We start from the raw sequence: 21272 nt of genomic DNA, 5'->3' as shown, positions 1-21272 counted from the left end.
TCTGTCCTAGCAGGACTAAAATCATCAGCCATGAGCAACTGCCTGACTAACAAGAACACAACAGGAGGCAGTGTGCAAAAATTGGATCTTTTAACAGAGAACATAACACGTGTTCCACAGAAGAACATTTTTCAAGCAGAGATAACAGCAAGTAATGATAGTTGCTGCCGACCTTCTGCATCAGTCTTACCCACAGACGTAGATGCACCCCTTCTGTTTGAGCAGGATGTCGGTGACCTGTCGGCCGTGGAGCTTCAGGTTGTGCTGAACGTATCTCCGTTGGGCCGTGGGGCTGATGGTCTCGTCCGCTCCCTCCTGCTCCTCTGGATCATCTCTGGAGAATGATAGCTGGAGGTGGCTCAGAACGCCGCTGGAGACGAAGCTTTCCAGCTCCTCCCTGGGCAGAGGTAAGGAAATGTCACAGACAGAATTACCTACAAGGTGCTTGAGCAGTAAATAAAAAATGTGTAACTATATCAAAGTGAGGAAAAGTAAAATATCAATCCAAGAAACACTAAGCTTTTGCTTGCTTGCTTAGTTCAGGTTTGCTAGTTTTGCATGCCACCCCGCACCTGGTACATTACTACCTGCTGCTATTGTCTGTTTAGTGGGCTTGTGTTGTGGTTAGAAGGAAAGGCAAGGGGAACAAGGTGAGGGAATAAGAGTTTAATGTGCCTCAGAGCAACTTGAGTAAAGTTTAGCAGATAGAGCGAAAGCATGAAAGACAAGATGAGGTCATAACAAGCTGTGGCCCTGAGATCGTGGATGATGGTCTTCACATCAGGGGGGCTTGTTTTATGTTTTACAGTAACCCCTCAAGAAAAATTAGCATTTTTTCCCCCCAGAAGCACAGAGTATGGTGTGAATACTAAAGAGACGCGAGTGTAGTTGCTTCTTCTGCCACAAACATACTTAAGCCATTAGTAAGTGATCACACAAAGTGCAATTTCTGGACAACTTAAAAATAAAAAAAGACAACAAAAGGCTGAATATGAGCTCTAAAATCAGAGAGTCACCACTGTGTGCACAGAAACCACCAGCAGTGGCTTTCAAGGGCTGCGACCTGCAAGACTCCTTGGTGTGTCCATGCAAGCTGAGCCTGAGGCGATACGTGGGACCCTTACGTGCACCCAGCGGGCCTTCCACTTGGTTCCTCTCCCAAAGCCTGGAACCGGTTCCCATTAAGAGTTTGGGGATCACCAAAAGCAGAAAAAGTGTAGTGAAAAGAAAAGGGGGGTTAATGGGAAAAGCAGACTTGCATTAGTATCATACCTAAACGGTAATTGTTTTTTTCTTCCGTTAACGCCATATGATTGATTTACATTAATGACTTTTTTCCCCACAATCAGCATTTACCTATAAAGCAATCCCATAAACATGACCACGTATCCATGTTGGTCCTGTTCACCATCTTAAACCATTCGAATCACGTAGAACTCATCACAGGCGGTCCATAAAACACAAACTAATCACTTTTGTCAACACTGTGGGGGTGTTCATCAGAGAAGCCCACGCTGGGAGCAAACGCTGCACACTACCTGCTGTTTAACTAAAGGATAGAGGCAACAAACAGAGGAACAAACAGCATCCTCTGTGATCTGTTCTTCTGTGATTAGGGATGCTAATCCAGTCACACCGTTTAATCCAGCAAGAGAAAAAACTGAGCATGCCGTGGCGGGCAACACTCGTTCCATCAATTAGTGTGAAGTCAGGGCAAAGCTGAAACAAATCGATCGGGGCAGTGATGGACACGTAGGTTGGTGTTGGATGACAGTGCTTCGACAAAACAGGAGAAACAGATGCACTTTACTTTAACTTGGGTCAGTTTTGACGTGCAGCCGGTTATTTGAGACCATAACTGTTTATCCAGTCTAAAGCCTTTGACATCATCTGTCAAACACACTTTAGATGACCTTCCACAAAGCCGCATCGTCGATTGCATCCACGAGGTGGCAGAAGAAACGATTTGTGGAGGGGATGACAAAAGGAGCATAGTATGAGCAAACATCTAACAAACTGTGATTGCATCAACATTTTCCAAACAATACTGTTGCAATAACATCTGTTTTGAAGAAAATGTGCATCCATGACCAAACTACATTTGAACAATGGTTGAATCTGTGCCTTTGATATTTGTAGGGATAAAGAAAATGTTAAATATTGTATGCAAGCATCGAGGTAATCACTATGCTGTTGTCACATATCATTAAGCAGAGTAAAGGTGAAAGTAGGGATGTGAAAAGGGAGCTCAAATATGTGCATGCCTCACAAAAAGGTCAGGAAATATGCACAGAAAATAAAGATATCTGGTTGCATCAAATTTGTATTTGAGAACAGAAACAAAGCTCACCTGAAAAGAAAGTCTTGGTCTCTATGGCGACAACCAAAGAACAGCCATGTCTCTCCAAATGTGGCCAAGGGGTTCTGACGCCGCTGCTCCTCCCTGAAAAATTAACACAAACAGATGAAAACGGTCAATCAATATGAGCAGACAGCTGGACCAGATGGAGGAGGATGAGTCCTCCCTTGTAGCAGAGGTTAAAGAAGAGTAGTGGCACCATTAAGCACTGTGTGCAATGAGAGTGCACAAAGGCTAATGCCTGGAAACAACTGCTCATGCTGCAGCAGCAGTCAATTTGCAGCATTAATAAATTCATCCAAACTGAAGGACAGCAAGTATTTATTAAAAATGAAGCTGAGGAGTTAGGCTGTAAAAGTCTATTCTTCTGGTTTGGGAGTTCAGCAGAGCTCCCAGAATCCTTTGCGTGTGCTGCTAGTGCAGCTGGCTCAGTAGATATCGGTATCTGGAGCAAAAACCTGCTGCAAAGGTGACAAAGCTCCCCATGATAAGAACAGCTGACCCACAACCTTTCACTGTGCCCTCAGTAGGTGAACTCTCTGAAGTGCATGAGAAGGAAGATAAAGGAAAAGAGCGAGGGTACTCAAATGACCCAAATGTAGAAGCAGCAGATGGAGAATACAAACTAAAGAATATGCTCTTTGTGCACATGGGGGATAAGGTGCTGCTCTGTTCAAACCCCACCTGCTGGAGGACAGCATGCTGCTGGGCCAGTTAGTGTTAATCCAGTCTAGTCTAGTGCAAATGCCACAATTAGACCAAAAAATTATCTGCACTGCCACCAAAGTATGAAAACCACATCTGAACTGAAGATTTGTGGAGGGAAAATGAACGTCTTGAGCAAAAATATGGCGCCAAATGAAATGAATCTGTTTCATGCAGGACTGATCAAAATAAAAATGCAGATTTGTACAATGAGACGAGAAGCACAGACCCACAAGTACCGAAATATTCAGTCTTCCAGCAAAATGAGGACATTTTGGTTGATGTTCATCAGTTTAACAGAGTGTTTGAAGGTTAACTTGTATTTTAAGGTTGGGTCAGAACTGGGTTTAGGTCAGGGTCAGAGACATTTAGTTGTGATGGATGGGGTAGGGGGCTGAGGACTGTATTATGCTTACAAAACTCCTCGCAAAAGATAGAAGTACCATGTGTTAGTGTGATAAAATGTAAAAAAAAAAGTCAGCGAAAACTGTTTTACATATATTCTACTGTTGTCATTGTAAATGCAATGCCAAGTAAATTGTTCTTTAGAGTTTTGTACTAAAACCTGACATTTAATACCTATCTGGCAGTGCAGTTATCATGTTTGACCTTGTTGAAAAAAAATGAATTAAAACAAGCTCTATAATAAATGCCAAGCTGACCAGTTCATAAAAAAAAAAAAATCCACAGAGAAGAAATTGCTTTGAACCTCATGCCCGTAAACGCTCAGTAACAGAGCTGTCTGGCTGACTTGATCCAAACACTCAGATCCCATCCATTAGCATCCCGGACGAGATTCTTCTGATCTGCAAACAGCCTCAAGTAAACTCATTTTGGTGTGCCCGTCTCTCTCCTCTTACCGTCTGCCCTGAAGGGATCAATACCAATATGAAAAACCTGGATTCCATTCTGAGCAGACCACACTGGCGCCTTTCCTTGAATACAAATCACATCACATCTCCGCACTAGAACAGCGGGCTACACACTCCCGGGGGGGGCATCATCCGCTGAGCGCTCCATTTGGGGTCCAAATCAGAAGAGTTTGCCTTTCAGTACCGTTCAGATGAGCAGCGGGAGGGGGGACCTGCATGAAGAGCTGGGATGAGGACTTGATAAATATTCCAATTACCTTAAATTTTCCCCTCCTCATTCTTTGCAGCTCTGTTTGGGCTTTTTATTTTCCCTTAGTAGGTGTGCAAATATAAGAATAGAAAGTGGGCAGGTTTAATCACGTTTACATGCAGATTTACATGAATATACTACAAACATGTTTTAATAACTCAGTTTGGTGTGCAGGAGCTGCAGCCTGACTACAATCAGCTCTCTGGGTGAACTGATACCTGAGAACATACAGCAGAAACAGTCCTACACGTTGTGCCAAGCATACTGCACCTTCGCACCAACTGTAATAGTAAAATTGAACAAACCTGAGTCATTTCCTGTACAGATAAAATACCCTTAACGCCATTAAGGCTAACCACAGTTTAAATATAATATCCGATTTAATGGCCACTGCTTCCAGCTATTATGGAAGACTCTATAAAGTCCTTTCAAACAACACCCAGCAATCAATAACAGCAACTTGGGAGGGTGGGGGGAGTTTATTAAAATCTCCTCCTGAGCTTCTGACCTTTACAGACTTGTCATTCTCTTGTTACCAGCACAACAAACTCATACAAACTACTTTTCAAAACAACCATCGATTAGCAGTGGGAGGGATGGGTGGGGAGGGTCGAAAAGGCTCCAATGTTGTCGGGCTGCTGACGGGACCCTTCTTTGGGCCCCGAGGCAGATGTGGAGTCCCGTGGACAAACTGGGAGTGCTTATGGCCGCATCGGCCACCAAGGCTTTGCCAGGAATCTCAGTCGGATTGTGGATCATGCATCCTGCAGAGAACACACAGCTGGTAGGGCAGCCACAAAGTGGAAGACAATCAAAATAATGACCGCTCACCAGTGCATGCTGTAAACGGTAGGAAAAAAAAGAAAAAAGTGTATTTCTGAAATGCTCAAAATAAAAGTCAGTGTTTGTCTGCAAATTAAATGTATTCTGAAAGCTTTCCAAGAGCAATGTCATGGTTCCAGAATGAGTTTTTCAGAGCTGTTTCTGATCAGTGTCAGTCAATAATGAGTAACATTCCTTGATAAATCCCTGCATGGTGGACAGACCTTTGTTGTCCATCCACAGCTACATCAAGCTGTTGAAAAAACACTTTCTCCAACTCTGGACTACAACACAAAACTTTTAATCAGCCACTGCTCGTTACCAGGTGGAGTGAAAACCAGAAAATAAAAAGGGTAATGTGTTTTTTTTAAAGGCCACTGTGGCAAATGAGAACAAAATGTAAAATGTATGTCATTATCTATGCAGACATCAAAGTTTAGAATACTGGATTAAAAACTCATTCATACAAATATAGTGGTCCGACTGAAACCTCTGAAATTTAACAAGACATCAAAAGTTCTTCCAAACCACAGGGATCATCCAAGCATTTGTATTTAATAAGCTATATAGAGGCCTCACTCAGCTAAAAGTCAATATCTGCACACCATGTCTTTAACACCACAATTTATGCAACCAGCAACGCTCCAACCGCCAACTGGACTGTTCATTTTCAGATCAATAACCCTTCGTGTGCACATCAGAGCGGGCCTAATTTAGCCCTGCCTCTGAAATAATCTTTGATGTGATCAAACCTCACATCAAGATTTATTAAGCATTACAAGACTGCAGGATCTTAGCATAAGAGACCACAGCAACAGTGTTTTCGCAGTTTATCTAACAGCTAAGTTACTAATATACAACCGTGGCAAGTTCAAGCACATTACCACACACACTTGACTCCTCTTGAGGGATATGTTTGCAAAGCAACATTTGTGCAACTGATAAATCTCTAATATTCACCTCTGCTGGAGAAAGCCGATGAAGGGGGCAACTCCAGTGCCCGGCCCCACCATCATGAAGGGCACCGACACATCAGCCGGAGGTCTGAAGGTGCAGGTAGGTCTCAAGTTCACGTGGATCTAGGTTCAAAGGCCATTAGCAAGCATTTTAAAAAGTAAATGAGAGTCATTACAAGAATAATGAAAGCAAGTCCGGGACTACAAATCTGTTCTTTGATCTACTCGCTCTAGCAGCCCACTGAAACTCAAGAGTGCCAACAGGAATCCACAGAGTCTGAGGATTTACTCGCTTTAATTTAAATTATTCCTTAATTAACCACACACAACGGGCAGCACGGGCATCTTCCTACACATTTAAACTAAGTTTCTACAGAAGCTTGAAGCATACAGAATCCTTTAATGCCTCAAGTTCTGACGTCTTAAGAAGAAAGTTTTACAACACTAATTTATTCTAAAACCTCTTGAACTAAAATATATGAAGAGGAAGCTTATTGGCAGTTAAAGCAGAACTAAAATAAATAAGTACATAAAAATTGGCAAGTTTTGTCTCGCAGAACTTCACTCCTGCACTGCGAGTCATTAATGGCAGCTATTACACCTGAACATTTGGACTATAGCAGCGGCAAACCAAGAAATACAGCCCAGAGTTCACCAAACTACACAATCCACTTTCAGCTTCCAGGCTTCCATGTAGTCATTACCTTTGGCAGAGCTGGTTTGCTTGAGGATTTGATGTTCCCTGGGAGAACCAGCCTAGAACTGATGAGGTCAAACAGCCCACCAGTACACAAGCCTCGCCTCCCTGCAGGCCGCCCAGAGCATGCTGGAAACTCCACTATGTTGAAGACAAAATTCAGCTTTCCTGGGTGCCTAAGACAGGAGCTGTAGAGGTGGTACCGCAGAGAGTTGAAGATGGAAGGAGACAGAAATATAGAGAGACAAGTATGTGCATGTATGATGCACAGACAGAGAGAAAAAAATAGAGTGGCAAGACAGAAGAGGAGGTACAGAAGACAGGCAAAACTATAAACAAGTATAAGGAGAGGAGCTTTTCTACATTTAGCAAATGAAATCATCTGCATAAAAACACACTTAGCAGTGGTAGCTAAGATGTTGTTACACTTTCCGAAACACCTAGTTGTAACTCCAGCAGCAGGTTTACAACTTGCATGTCAAGACTTGGTCTATATATTCATTACTGACTGAAGTTAGAAAGAAAAAAAGAAAGAAAACTTCCTGTTTATCCTGCTTTAATAAAAGTGTCTCTCTCCGTCTTCTGCTGACCGAGGAACTCTCTCATCCTTCAACCTGCAGTTCCTCTGGGCCACCAGAGACCTTTATTGACCGCTACATCAATAATGCAGGCCTCTAATGTCTCCACACAATCTGATAAACTACAGTCGCTGTCTCCGCTGCCAGATCTCTTAGTGCACGTGCATGCACGCACACACTGCAATAGACTAATGAGAGGAGCAGAGAGGTTCTGACATTGTGTTAGATGTTCCGTTTCACATGAGTTTGAAAGCACAGCTAATGGGTAAGAGCAAGTCCAAATAATTGAGTAGCAAAACGGAAGAAAAAAAACCTAGACTTATTTAAAATGAGACGGCTCAAAGCTACACATTCATGCCATTCTTTTATGTATAATTGTCCTCCATCAGTGGACTTAATTGGTAATTATATCTACAAACACTTAGAAATCTATGGAGTATGGACCATTTACATCTGGTTGTGGGGTTAAAAGAGTTCCAACCACATTGTCTGAATTATTATGAGCAAATATTTCATCAAGGTCTGTGCATCATGGATTCCTTTTTCCTTAAGTTTCTCAAAAATTAAACTCGTATCCATGAAAACTGTCTTGGGTGTCATGGCAACTATTTGTGTCAGGTGATCTGAAAACTCAGTCCACCATACTGAGCCAGCAACTTTTGAGAAAGTATATCAACCGCTAAAGGTCTGTTTCATAATATCAGGCAAACGCGCAGCGACAGAGATACAACACCAACATTAAAATGGAGCGCCTCCATCAGCTTTTGCATCTCCTGTGTCAAATAATAATCAAGGATACAATCAAATTCAGAGGACACAGCTGTGTCGGAGAGCCCAGACTGGAATTAATCAAGGCCGTTTAAAAAATATCTGAACTAATGAGTAGAACCGAGGCTGTAATTTTGCAGTAGCTTCCATAACAGAGATAAAGTCTGAATCTGTAGCCATTATTTATCACGTGATTTATCCTCGGTTTCTATTATTAAGTGGTAGTGGTACAGAATGAAAACAGCATTCTCATTTTCTCTTACCTGGCAACTGAATAAGGCCTGGGCTGCAGCTTGGGCACATGTTCTGGAAGGCAAACACAGCTGTCAATCAATTTTGCCATTTTTCCAAAAAGAGTGTGCTGCAGACAACTGTAACAGCACTGAGGCGAAGTAACAGAAAGTCATCTCGGTCCACCGAGACGTTCCTACGCGAACCCCGCCCAGGTAATTGTCTGATTTCTAGGACACATTTCTATATTTATGAAATTACAAACTCAGGGTTATTAAATCCCAGGTGCCCATATCTAGAGGCAGTAGAAAACAGGTTGTTAATGCAGGGCTTTATTTTCAATGACAGCTGCGAAGGTGCCCCCTGTAGGATAGTAGGCAGATCATTTGTGATGACGTGTCAGAGAAATCAGGAAAACTTTGAGTTAGAGCTAACTTTTTCACCGCAGCAGCCAGATTTGCCTTTTGTCACGCTGTGACCACCGTCGTTTAGATGTGGGCAAGGAGAGATGCTGAGAGTCATGTGATGTGGTAAAGGCAAACTTCTACACTTTTCATTTGTATCTCAGTGACAGATTAAGAGAGGGAAGAAAAGCTGAAGCATAGGCACCAGCTGAGCCCATATGACAACATATTTTTCTGCTAAATTGCCTCCAAATTCAAACAGCTGGACTAAATCAGCTTTCTCTTGCTTTGTGGATGTATGTGACTTCCAAACAGCTGAGGGAGTTCGTGAGAGGGTGCTGCACCATCTCTTTCATCCCTCCCAGCCGATCGGCATCTTAAATGATGATACATGAAGCACTTAAAAGTGTGTTTCTTTGTTTTGAAAAACAGCGTCAGCCTTGGTGCAATGACAGTCTCACATGTCAAATTCAATCTGTATACAGTTGAGGTGATAAAACATGCGAGAGGGGAAGAAAAAAAAATCAAGAACTCTAATGTTACAAGTGAGGTTACAAACATGAAGCATTAGCGCGCGAGTCTTTTTCCTCTCGATCAATTGTTCAATTCTGATCTAAAGCTGTCAAAATACTAATAATATAAAAACACAGACCATGTACTCCAAGGAAGCAATTATTATTGGCAATGTGGAGCTTGTAGAGTTTAACATTATTTTCTAATAAATTTTGAATAAAACAAGAATGTTCATTATTTCATTAGGGTCATAATCAGGGTTCCAGCATTAGTTATTATTCACACCATGACTTGGTTAGTTGAGAAAATGCCTATCATTATATTCCTGAGGATTGGTGATATGATATATTCATAATTGGTACCTTTGCATAAAACCACAGGATTGCAAATACTGCCTTTCTGTATATTTTAGCCTCGCAATACATTAACTCCATTCAAAAAGCCTTTTAAACTTTTCCACAACTTTTTGTCTCAGGTTGTCAAGGTTGACTAGCTTTCACTGCTGCATAATCTGCTAATTATGTCCACTCTGTCCAAAACTGTAGCTTAAAAACATTCAATAAGATAAATTGGAATACAACCTGGACAATGTCATCGCATGGCTAACATACAGAGACTGACATCCAAATACACTTACATCCACTCTCAAGACCAAATTAGAGTAGGCAAAAGCATGTGAGGAACATAACATAACCAGAGAGGGGAGAATATGCACATTCCCTGTGCCCACATTGGCTCTACAGTGCTCACCACTGCACCACCACCACCAGTGTATGGAGAAAAACTGTATTTCCTTTCAAATAAACTGAAGGTATACTAAATAAAATAGAATAGGCAGGCGAGCTCACAAGGACGGCCCTTAAACTAGGGTGAAAAACCGATGTGCAATCTAAGGAATTTGTAGTAATTGCAAGAAAATCCTTTCCATTAGCTGCTCTATAACGTAGGTTAACGTAATTCTCCACACTCAACTTCTCGCCGTTCTGGCACGCACGGACAGCACATGTCAAGAAAAAAAGACGATCAATCCATCATTCCGCATTGCCACACCACAATGAATTATTTTCATAATCAAGATTTTTTTTTTTAATTGCGCTTCCTGGCCAAGGATATGTCTTAAAATATGTTGTAGTACAAGTCAAATGATCACTTTTAGGGGTGCCATCGATCATGCTGCACAACAATATAATCTTTTCCACCTCGCAAGTCTTTTCACACCGCAAATTATATGTAGAGGTACAATTTTAGTGAAACAGAAGATGTGGCTGAACGTTTTAAAGATATATGGGTGGAATTCTGACCCCAGATGAAATTAGGGAAAAGGGAATCTTTTTTTCTAGCAACCCATAGATGCAGATTGGACGTTGCCCCTGAGAAACAGCATTTTATCATATTTAAGATATCAAGGTTGAATTCTACACTGTGCACGCTCAGTGGTCAGGTGGCCTCATTTCAAATCTGCTGCTTCTACAAGGAAAGCGAGAGCTCAAAGAACCAGTCACTTTCTACCCCAGGTGAAAAAAAGATTATTATTAAAGATTGAAAATAGATGCCCATGAATGGCATCTAGCTCTCTCAGCCCATGACCTTAAACTTATCTTCTCAGCCAAGAAAAACATGGATAAAATAACAAGAGTGCTGACTTGGGGAGGCAGGGGTCTATTTATACCAGGAATTTGTTTTGCTACCCTGCCCGTACCTGGAGGACATTCGATCCCAGACATAGCTCCCTCATTATTTATAGTTAGAAACTAACTGGACCTGTGATCAGCAAACATGTCCCCTTCTGATAGGTTGGTTAATGAGCCCAAAAGATGCAATGCTATACATCAGCTGTAAAAGCACTGAGTCAGAGTTAATCATTAACCTCTGATCCACACTAACCCTGTACCTCTATGTCCTTGGGATACACATCGGTAACAGCTGGCAGCCCCCGTAGAGCCACGGAAACCACATTTTTCATAAGGGCACAATTGTCGCCATTCCCAATTTCCACATCAGTTCACCACAGGGGAAAAAGTGTTGTGAAAGGCAAGTAGAGCAAAAATAACAGACAACTATGCCAGCCAAGATGTGTGGCACAGCTGTTTTAGAGGACAACTTAACTCTGGCCAAATAATTTCACCGTCTGTTAAGTTTCACTCAAAGCTAATGAGAATTAGACCGACTATCAACTATCAACTATCTTGATGAACTCAGAGAAAATGTTAGTTTTTAAGTCTGCCTCAAAGAGCTAAGATGGCCAAAAAAGCTAACAACAGCAAAGCTATGAACTCTATTAGCAGGGAAGAAATAATGAAGTGATTTCCTGACTTATTGCTACAATAATGGCATAACTTTCACAGTTGCTGACATACTGCATGTTTTTAAAATATGAAACAGGGAAATAAGTGAGAGTTGATCCTTTAGGGAGCTCTCTGATCTACACTATATGACCATTCTGTGTAATTAAAAGGTCTAAGGAGGCAGCAATAACTCTGCTCTCAAAGTAGACTTTATTGGTGCTACAGCGCCCCCTACTGGATATCAGTCAGCACAGTGCCAAACTAAAAGAGCTATGAACACTTCTGAAGACATTTTTTTCTGCTGACATCTTGCGCAGGTGTTCTCCAAATCCCAATGCCAATCACTGTAATTCCCCACAGCTTCAAACAACATGAAAGTCTGCATTTAATTAAACATGAATCAATTATAATATATTTGTGCCAAACATCTAAAAGATGCAAAAATTGTTTTCTCACTAGCTACTAGACCGATGTCAGACATTAAATGCTCATTTATGATGTGATGTAAAGATAAAATGGAACAAAAGTAGTATTTATGATATTCTGTAATGTTTGGAGAAAGGGTGGCATTAAAACAGGTACCTATGAGGATGCTGAGAGGAGGCGAGCAGGACGGAAAAGCATTGAGAAGTTCCAGAATGCTGAGGCTTTGTTCTCTCAGGTGCGAGTTATAGTCAGTGGTGCCTTGCTTACTGCAGAGCTCCTGCAGTCTCCTCTTCTGCACACCATCGACTGTATACTCCACCAGCGCTCGCAAAAATGCCTAACAGAGGGACAGAAAGTGACATTTAAGTCACCAGACTGTTCTGCAGCTCTGTAACTGGTGTCAGAATCTGCCTGTGTCCTTTTCTATTCTCACATGCACAAACAAAAATTTAAAATGCTGATTTTGTAATTTCACATTTTCCAAAATCCAATTCTTTAAAACAACTGGAAGTGTCCACCCACAAAATTTCTTAAAATTATTTCATGCAACAGATGTCTTCATGTCATCGGTCTCATGCTGCTCTTTGAGCTCTGCTGCCATTTCTCTCAGCTGTGATGCAACTTAAATGACGCAAAATAACAATGAAAATATATTGAAAATATAAGTGAACGAAATGAACCCTTAATTCTGCATCAGTTATTCACTCTACAGCTTCGGAAACCTTCCACGCATTGGCGTAAATTCATTTGGGTTTATAAAGGTACATTCCTGTGGCTGGTGACAGAAAATGATTCACCTTATTCATAATCACATCGCCACTATTAAACTAGCATCGCTGCACTCCTAAGCTAACATTCAGATTGTGTGTCTGCAAAATGTGTCTTCTTTTTAGAGATACTGTTGAGTGCATTAACCAAAAGTATGCCAACAGTAAGGGTGACGTGATAACTTTACACCACTACAAAAGTTTTGTGCACTGTTTATCATGTTGTAAATGCTTCTTTAGAACAGATCACAAACTAAAATTCTTAATCTCTCAGTTGTGACAAACTATTATAATGCAGAGGTTAAAATGCTTGAGTATGTCATTAATCATGATTTAATATGGATTATTATAAAGTAACACAGTAAGTGCAGTCACTTTAAACCCCAAGAGTTACAGTATTCTATGTTTGGGGATACTTGTGTATTCAGCAATGTTGCAATAAGTAAATAGTGTATTGATTGAAGAAGTGTACAGCTTTCCTTCTGACTCAAATGTAAATGTATTCTAGTGAGAAAAACTGGACACACACAAAGACACAAACCTTTTTAGGAACACTTCTGATCTCAAGACACCATGTGAGCAGGTACAGCAGAGATGCATTTTGGGGAATATAGGATGGCACCTGGGCACCTACAACATTTGATTGTTAAGATAAATTACAAGGATCATGGTAGTACGTTAAATAGTATTTTCAACTGGGCTTTACCTCTTTTCTTAGTGTCTTTGAGTAGAGAAATGAGCACTCTGTGATTTCTCTGATCCTGTAGACCCAGTCTGTGAAGCATGTCTTCCACCTCAGTGGCACTGTTAGGCCAGTACACATCAAATGCATCTCCTGGCTGATAGGTCATTGCAGGTAAAGCCTAAGACAAAGACTCAGAGTGTGAATGTTTCTTCATTCATACTGCTGGTTTAGAATTGTAGGACAAATTCAAGCTTACAGAGATGTCTAGCTCTAAAAGGAGGGCTGTCTTAACTGAATCACCCCTGGTCAACTGAGTGGCCTTTGATATGGGAACCTCCTGAAGATTCTCTTTGTTTAAAGGTCCAAAAATCTGAGAAGATACAGCTGTAAGATTTGAGGCAAAACATCCCAAAAACACCGACTTTATCAATTGTTCTCACATCTTCAGTGGTTTCCATCTCCTGGAGAGAGACACACAGGTAGGGAGGAGGCAGTGCAGGGATGTTAAGAGCAGATTGAGACAGTGGAGGCAGCGAGTGTGTCAGGGAGGCGACTCCAGCATCTGCACTGAGCGCACCATCAGTCCGGGATGACAACCCAATTCTCCTTGAAGAGGAATCTGGCCTGAGATCAGACCCAGCAGTCTGTGTAGTGGAAACTGAAGGAGAGGCCAAATTTGCTAATTTCTCCGACTGCCCAATTGACTTGCAGTTCTGGCAGTTAGCAATGCTTAATAGGTTTAGTTGCATGTCCGCAGTAGAAGGGTCAGGAGTTTCCTTTGAAGAATCGCGCACTTCTTCTTTCACACATTCAGTCTGTTTAGAAGTCATGTTTGATAGCTCTTCTTTGATTGCATTCCACAATCCCTTAATCCAGGGGTCCACAACCAACTCTAACCTGTTTTAACCCAGTTTCAATGTTAGCAACACATGCAAAATACATAAAAAATGCAGAGTGTATGCTGAAATTTAAGGCTCATACAGTGTGTTTAGCACAACCTACCCTACACCGTCATCTGCATATCCACTCGCATAAAACTGGCTGGCACCAAGTTCCCGTAAACGTCTGTCAATGGCCTTCCCACAGTTGCAAAAATTTGCATAATTTGTATCTCCTAAGCCTATGGCCAACAAGGACAACAGCTGAAAACCTCCAAAGAATGGAGCTGTTAAAATTTTAATCACTGTTGTTTTACAAAAGAGTAACTTTAGATCATTTACCTAAAAGTGCATAGGAAATGTGTTTATAGTGGTCACTGGAAAGGGTTTTCTTCTTGATGTTCCTTACAAATTTGAGAGCATTGTCTGGAGGTTCCCCATCCCCCGTAGTAGACACAATGAAAACAACTGGAGCAGTCTCTGTTTCTAAGTTGTACTGGAAAAACATATGAATTAAGTATAAATGAAAAAAACAATACTTGAATAATTCACTACAAATCTCTTTTACTAGTGCCTTTGTGTACTGGAATGTAGACGTGCCAAAATTATCTCAATAGTTACCTTTTCATTGTTCTCCAAACAACTAAGTTCTGCAAAGAGCCCGTGCGTCTCTGCCTCCTCAGCAACCCCTTCTGCTATGGCCTGGGCTTGACCTTTCTGTGAGCCGTACAGGAGCACGAACCGAGGCTTCATTTCACTGGGCATACTGGTGGGGCAAACGAGAATATAATTGCAGATTTAAACATTTCGTTTAGTAAGCAGTTGCAGTAAGTCATTGGAACCACGACCAATGTTACGGACAATTACAAAAGAATCCTGCTTACCTGCACAATGCATGGGGTAACAAGTAAATATTAGACTGCAACAGAGAAGCCCTGACGGACCTAAATGCCATACGATGCCATATCCGGAAGTTGCGTCACTTTTAACGTTAAGTCGCTACCAAACTGCACGTGGATTTTAGCATATTAATCAATTTGCTTAAGATTTCACCGCCATAGGATGACGAACTGTCTTTAGATATATACACATAGAAATAGCTGGTAAATATAAAGAGACAACCATGACATTACGGATTAGACAGGTTATCAACATGTAACTCACAAAAGAGCTATCTTGTCGAGCTAGCATACAGTGTTCCTTCTCAAATATTAATTCTTATGATATAATCAAACCTAAAGAGAATAAAGGTAAATACTTACCTCTTGAAAACTGTAAACTCACTCCACCCAATCTGTCGGAGAATTTACTGGTGTTCCCGCGAGATCCGACGTGATCGGAAGATACCATTACTCTTAAAATTTATAGTTAAATATACTCGAAAAATACTTATACAAATATCTACTATATTACTATAACATTCCTTCCGAGTAATCTATAACCCTGAAGTGTATTTTGCGATTGTAAATTAAAATGCCTATAAATGATTGACTAGACAATCTTAACAGTACATGGTTCTGCCTTCCCCGCCCGTGGAGCCTTCCAGAAGTCGCCGGCGAATCTGTGTGACTTGCGGCAAAGCCACATTCAGGGTTTCCATCGCTAAATTCATCTTTCTGACCGATTTAGATCTACTAACGCATCAGTGAAGATGTCCGCTTTAGGGACGCTTGCGTTTGACGAGTACGGGAGGCCTTTCATCATCATTAAAGACCAAGACAAAAAGACACGGCTATCGGGAATTGACGCCTTGAAGGTACAATGAGCTAACAAGCATGTGACGCTGGATAGCAAAGTGTATATTTCGTTCTTTTTTACGTGCAACTGGAGACACCGAGGTTTATTAAAGAAGCTGACGCACGTGTAGTTATTTCGTAAACTCTAGTTTGTGCTCTAAAAAGATTGTGGTGTCAGTAGCACATTATTGTGAGTTGATTACTCATGCTAACATTGCGGCCCATGTGCTTTCATTGAGCTAGTGGGTGTTGCTTGATGTCCGTTATGGTCTGCGCCAGTAGTTGTGTTTTTATTTTTTTAAGGATGGTAGCTTTACTTTGTCTTTGACATGTGGCATTCAACACAATAAAGTATTATATAGTTTAAAATGTGTCTAATTCGCAGTCCCATATTATGGCAGCAAAGGCAGTTGCCTCAACCCTCAAAACATCTTTGGGACCAAATGGTGAGTAACGGTCAGTTGTGTGAGGTCGTGAGGCAAAATCCTCTGTTTCAATTGGTTTTAATTTTTTGTTTTAAACAGGTCTTGACAAGATAATGGTCGACAAGGATGGAGAGGTTACTGTCACCAATGATGGAGCTACCATTCTCAGCATGATGGATGTGGACCACCAGATTGCCAAACTGATGGTGGAGCTGTCAAAGTCCCAGGATGATGAGATTGGTGATGGAACAACTGGAGTAGTGGGTATGGATGCATTTTTTTGGTTTTTATTTATTTATTTTATTATTCTCTCACATGATTATTTTTCAAATATTATTCCCCCTTGGTAGATGAGATGAGACTTTAACAATGTTATCAACATATCATTTGTAAAGACAGCATATTTTAGTTCTAGAACATTAATCCAGGTATGCTATTTTCATTTTTTTCTGTGTTTTTATTGAAGACTGTTCAAGGTCACTGAAGACAAATTTTAAGGCAATACTTTGAAAATAAAATGCCAAAAATGTCAAATTATAGATTTTTCTGTAATATAATATGTCCAATTTTACTCTTTTTAACAGTGCTTGCTGGAGCTCTGCTTGAGCAGGCTGAACAGTTGTTGGATCGTGGAATCCACCCAATTAGGATCTCAGATGGTTATGACCAGGCTGCACGCATTGCTATTGAGCAGCTTGACAAAATTGCAGAAACATTACCCTGTGATCCCAACAACACCGAACCACTCATTGAGACTGCCATGACAACACTGGGGTCAAAAATGTGAGTGTAAATTTTGCTATTACTGTACTACACTAGAGTTCCATTTGGTGTTTAATACAGATTGTGTTTCTGTTCCACTTTCATGTTATTGCAGGTAATTTGCAAAACTTTCACTGTAAATTGTTTGGTTAACATTCATTGTTTTTTGTCTTTCAAGTATTAACCGGTGCCACAGGCAGATGGCAGAGATCGCAGTCAACGCCATCCTTACCGTGGCTGACATGGAAAGAAAAGATGTGGACTTTGAGCTCATTAAGATGGAGGGCAAAGTGGGAGGCAAATTAGAAGACACACAGCTCATCAAAGGAGTCATAGTCGATAAAGAATTCAGTCACCCGCAGATGCCAAAGGTACAAACATAAATATATCACCTTTTTATATTTATTACATTGATGAGTTGGAACCAGCAAATGGTGTTGAGGTTGGTGTGTGGTGACAAGTGTTTTTGTTTTTTTTGTTTTTTTCATGGCCACTCAGGTCCTGAAAGATGTTAAAATTGCCATCCTCACCTGCCCGTTTGAGCCCCCTAAGCCCAAGACCAAGCATAAGTTGGATGTCACCTCTGTGGAGGACTACAAAGCGCTTCAGAAATATGAGAAAGAGAAGTTTGAGGAGATGATCCACCAGGTTGGTACACAAAACGGTGAAGATGGTTCCAACCTATCTTTACCCAGACAAAGCACAGCGTTGTGGTTGTTTCCTGTATGTCTTAGGTCAAAAGCAATGGGGCTAACTTGGCCATCTGTCAATGGGGCTTTGATGATGAAGCAAACCACCTACTGCTGCAGAATGAGCTACCAGCTATACGCTGGGTCGGAGGACCTGAGATCGAGGTGAGAGACATTAAGAATGCTTTTATGTTTTGCAATATCAGTCACATTCTGATAGGTTGTTCACATACAATATCTTTGCATTTAGTGGAGTGAAGTTTGTGAGATGTCTTTATTGCATTTTTGTTTTCTCCCTCTGCAGTTGATTGCCATAGCTACAGGAGGTAGAATCGTGCCCAGGTTCTGTGAGTTGACACCTGAAAAGCTTGGCTTAGCTGGACTGGTAAAGGAGATCTCCTTTGGTACCACAAAGGACCGCATGTTGGTCATCCAAGAGTGTAAAAACACCAGGGCTGTAACCATTTTTATTCGTGGAGGCAACAAAATGGTATGCGCAAATGTTAATATTCACTATTATGGTAAGCCATTACTCTAGGTTCACTGTACACACTATTTTTAGATTGTTGAAGAGGCAAAGCGAGCCCTCCATGATGCACTCTGTGTGATCCGTAACTTGGTCAAAGACAACCGTGTTGTATATGGTGGAGGGGCTTCAGAGATTGCCTGTGCCCTTGCTGTCAATGAGGCTGCAGATAAGGTGAGATCCAACTTGCAGTTCAGCATGTTGTTTTTCTTGGTGATCTAGCCCATCTTTATCTGTAGGTTTTTGTTTGTTTTTAGTGTCCAACATTGGAACAGTATGCCATGAGGTCCTTTGCCGATGCTCTAGAGGTGATCCCAATGGCACTGGCTGAGAACAGCGGTCTAAACCCAATTCAAACCATGACAGAGGTCAGAGCCAGGCAGGTCAAAGAGTCCAACTTTTTCCTTGGCATCGACTGTCTTCACAAGAACTCAAGTGGTAAGTAATTCACCTCAACATTAACACCACATATTAAACTCAAAGGAAATCCGCGTGATATTAAGAGGCTGTTGTTTCGTTCTTACAGACATGAAACAGCAGCATGTTGTGGAGACTCTGATTGGCAAAAAGCAGCAAATTTTGCTCGCCACTCAAGTAGTCAAGATGATCCTAAAGATCGATGACATCCGAAACCCAGGAGAAAGTGAGGACTAAAGGCCCACTGGTACGCTTAAAGTTTAACTGAGCTGTTTTCCAGATTCCAAGGCACTTCCTCCAAACTGTGGTGCAGGTTGCTATTTATCATTTCATGTATTGACACTGTTGAGTGAAAGTCACCATTAAAACATCGACAAGTTGAAATTTTCCAAAGTTTGTAGATCTTTTTATTGTTTTGCACTTTTATTTACGTGTATTTATTGAGTCAGTGGGGCATGTCTGTCTTGGCCTCCTCGATCTGGGGTTTGTCTGCTGGGTTGATGTCCTCTGTCTTGCGATGAGCAAACCCATGTGGTTGAACAGGGAATAGCCTCACTTGATATTCCATTTTGGATTTGCCTTCTACCGAACTGCTCCAAAGGAATATAATCATCATTTTCAGCAAAGATAAACAAGACTGGGATCTTGAGCTTATGTCTGTCCTCTCTTTCACGGAGAATTCCTGCGTGGCAACACGAAAATCATAAAATCTCAATCGATCCTGCAGACATTATACTAATAATCATAGAAACATAGAATGACACTCCAGGATTGACCTCTCGGTAATAAGGGCAATGTAATGTGTTGCAATCAATCACCAGCAGAAACTCCACACTGCTTCTACTCCTCTGCCATGAGACATAAATCAGTCTTAAACACGCCTTTTGTGACATTTAGATGCACAGAATTCAGACAATACAGGGTTTTTACCGGTATGTCTGTTGGCTTTCTGTTTTTTAGCCACTCTTGAAATGTCGATCAGTCATTGGATGGCTTCCATGGCTCCTCTCCAACATAGAAGTCTGGACAAATGGCACTGCACACAGCAGAATATTGGCATCGCTTTAACAAAAATATTTTTATGTAATTGGTTATTAGCATTTGATTTAATGAAGAAATGGGCCCTTACCATTTTCACCCTTTGTTCCAAAAAAGTAAAATGAACCAGATTAGTTTATGCAATTTGTCCTTTGACCTGAACATTGAAACTTTAATATACGGCTGTTGCCGAACCCGAAGTTCTGGGATCAACTCCGAAACAACTGCCAGAAGCGATGCATTTAGCTAATGTGAGCTGCGACTTTATTTATTCCAAAAACCAGCATCCCCTGAAGCCATGAATGATATATTCGTACTCTGGGCAATTCAAAAAATATACATATAATTAACTTGATTGCTCTGGAAAAACAAAAGTAAAGCTTCGATTTGTCTGTCTCAATTGTAACAAACATTGCCATCCTACTCCATAATATGCCTGTCACCAGCGGTATATCTGCCAATAAACACTCCCATGCAGCACAGACTGCAAATTACCGTAATGACTTTCTTTAAAGGTGAAAGAATTGTCAGGGAAAATGAAGTGCAGTACTTGATGGAGTACACTTTGCTGTTCCCTCTGCATACATGTATTTGTTGGCAGCCAGAAGATCAGCCATTTATCTGGTGTTGGAGCGTTGCCACCAAAGATGTCTTGGATGACGATGATAGTCTTGTCAGATGGTGAGGTTGGTTTCACTAAATAAGCTTGGATGTGCTCCACCGGACCTCCTGACCGTAGTCCATCCGGTCACCAATGTCACAAGGGCACAGCATGGCTTTGTTAGCTATCTGCAGAAACAGGGCAAAACCTCAGGGCAAAGCAGTTTTTGAAGTTTTCAAAGGAACTCTCGCAAAATTCATCGACAGCACAAGAAGACTTTGTTCAACACCATATCACGAGGTCAATATTCAAGAAGTAACTTCCTGTTGTGGCCCTCAAAAGTAAAAGCTTCAATGATTTAAATTTAATCCAACTAAACACGCTGAAGTGGATAAAATATTTGATAGCCAATAAAAGAAATGGTAAAGCTAAAGTCTGCATTGTAATTTCAATGATTCCACACTTCGAATAAAAAAAAAACGTAGTTAAAAATTTTCAGTCACCATTACAGTGCACTGCTAATCACAATTGCCAAACCCGGAATAATATTAAACGTTAACGAGGTACCAGAGCTTTTGGATAAATGGGGTGAATCAAGTCAATTTGCATAGAATCAGTAGATGTCGACGCAAACAAAAGGCACCGCTGGGATTCGAACCCAGGATCTCCTGTTTACTAGACAGGCGCTTTAACCAACTAAGCCACGGCGCCGATGAAGTGCACGTAAAATATATCGGAAATGATCGCCTCACCGCTTCCTTGATGAATAATCAATTCCCAGTTTATGTTGGTTTTATTATTAAAATAGGGAAATAATTATAATTATTTTGATACACCGTAGGAAATGGTTCTCTTTTTCTTCGAGCGATGTCTACGCTTATA

At 41.1% G+C, this 21272-nt stretch overlaps 3 protein-coding genes and 1 non-coding gene across 15 annotated transcripts in view; 1 reads left to right on the top strand and 3 right to left on the bottom strand.

Annotated features, from left to right (window-relative positions):
- The window catches only part of mtrr (5-methyltetrahydrofolate-homocysteine methyltransferase reductase), a 31818-nt gene extending 16231 nt beyond the window's left edge, over positions 1-15587 (bottom strand). For 3 of the 12 annotated variants that reach the window (XR_008946718.1, XR_008946719.1, XM_057012092.1), the window contains exons 1-14: positions 15081-15349; positions 14818-14962; positions 14539-14692; positions 14321-14468; positions 13759-14215; positions 13575-13688; positions 13340-13496; positions 13175-13263; positions 12023-12203; positions 8271-8313; positions 6669-6849; positions 5969-6087; positions 2351-2443; positions 191-397 (exon numbers count right to left, since the gene is read on the bottom strand). Coding sequence is in view for 10 of the 12 variants with exons in the window: in XM_057012092.1 (XP_056868072.1) it covers positions 191-397; positions 2351-2443; positions 5969-6087; positions 6669-6849; positions 8271-8313; positions 12023-12203; positions 13175-13263; positions 13340-13496; positions 13575-13688; positions 13759-14215; positions 14321-14468; positions 14539-14692; positions 14818-14962; positions 15081-15151 (2159 nt within the window). In the remaining 2 variants the exon portion in view is untranslated. Of the gene's footprint in view, positions 1-190; positions 398-1016; positions 1166-2350; positions 2444-3616; positions 4149-4274; positions 4951-5968; positions 6088-6668; positions 6850-8270; positions 8314-12022; positions 12204-13174; positions 13264-13339; positions 13497-13574; positions 13689-13758; positions 14216-14320; positions 14469-14538; positions 14693-14817; positions 14963-15080; positions 15354-15458 lie in introns of those variants that run through there. The other 9 variants (XM_057012094.1, XM_057012095.1, XM_057012093.1 and 6 more) reach the window with 9 other exon arrangements.
- A 122-nt stretch (positions 15588-15709) lies between these two features.
- On the top strand, positions 15710-19144 carry cct5 (chaperonin containing TCP1, subunit 5 (epsilon)). The gene is made up of 11 exons (XM_057012100.1): positions 15710-15952; positions 16318-16378; positions 16457-16621; positions 16942-17140; positions 17298-17490; positions 17618-17767; positions 17854-17973; positions 18113-18298; positions 18371-18508; positions 18592-18772; positions 18861-19144. The coding sequence occupies exons 1-11, from the start codon at positions 15848-15850 to the stop codon at positions 18986-18988; spliced, it is 1626 nt and encodes a 541-aa protein (XP_056868080.1). The 5' UTR covers positions 15710-15847; the 3' UTR covers positions 18989-19144.
- A 34-nt stretch (positions 19145-19178) lies between these two features.
- On the bottom strand, positions 19179-20682 carry cmbl (carboxymethylenebutenolidase homolog (Pseudomonas)). Its single transcript, XM_057013744.1, is given in 9 exon segments — positions 19179-19335; positions 19337-19538; positions 19541-19597; positions 19631-19672; positions 19675-19787; positions 20375-20432; positions 20435-20512; positions 20515-20578; positions 20668-20682. Coding segments are annotated over 9 exon segments (786 nt in total).
- A 345-nt stretch (positions 20683-21027) lies between these two features.
- trnat-agu (transfer RNA threonine (anticodon AGU)) lies at positions 21028-21101 on the bottom strand. Its single transcript has one exon. It is a non-coding gene; the product is annotated as a tRNA-Thr (tRNA).
- Between the last annotated feature and the right edge of the window lie 171 nt (positions 21102-21272).

The sequence above is a fragment of the Takifugu flavidus genome, chromosome 17 (assembly GCF_003711565.1).
Source record: "Takifugu flavidus isolate HTHZ2018 chromosome 17, ASM371156v2, whole genome shotgun sequence".
Taxonomy (NCBI): domain Eukaryota; kingdom Metazoa; phylum Chordata; class Actinopteri; order Tetraodontiformes; family Tetraodontidae; genus Takifugu; species Takifugu flavidus.
This window is presented reverse-complemented; position numbering and strand designations above follow the sequence as displayed.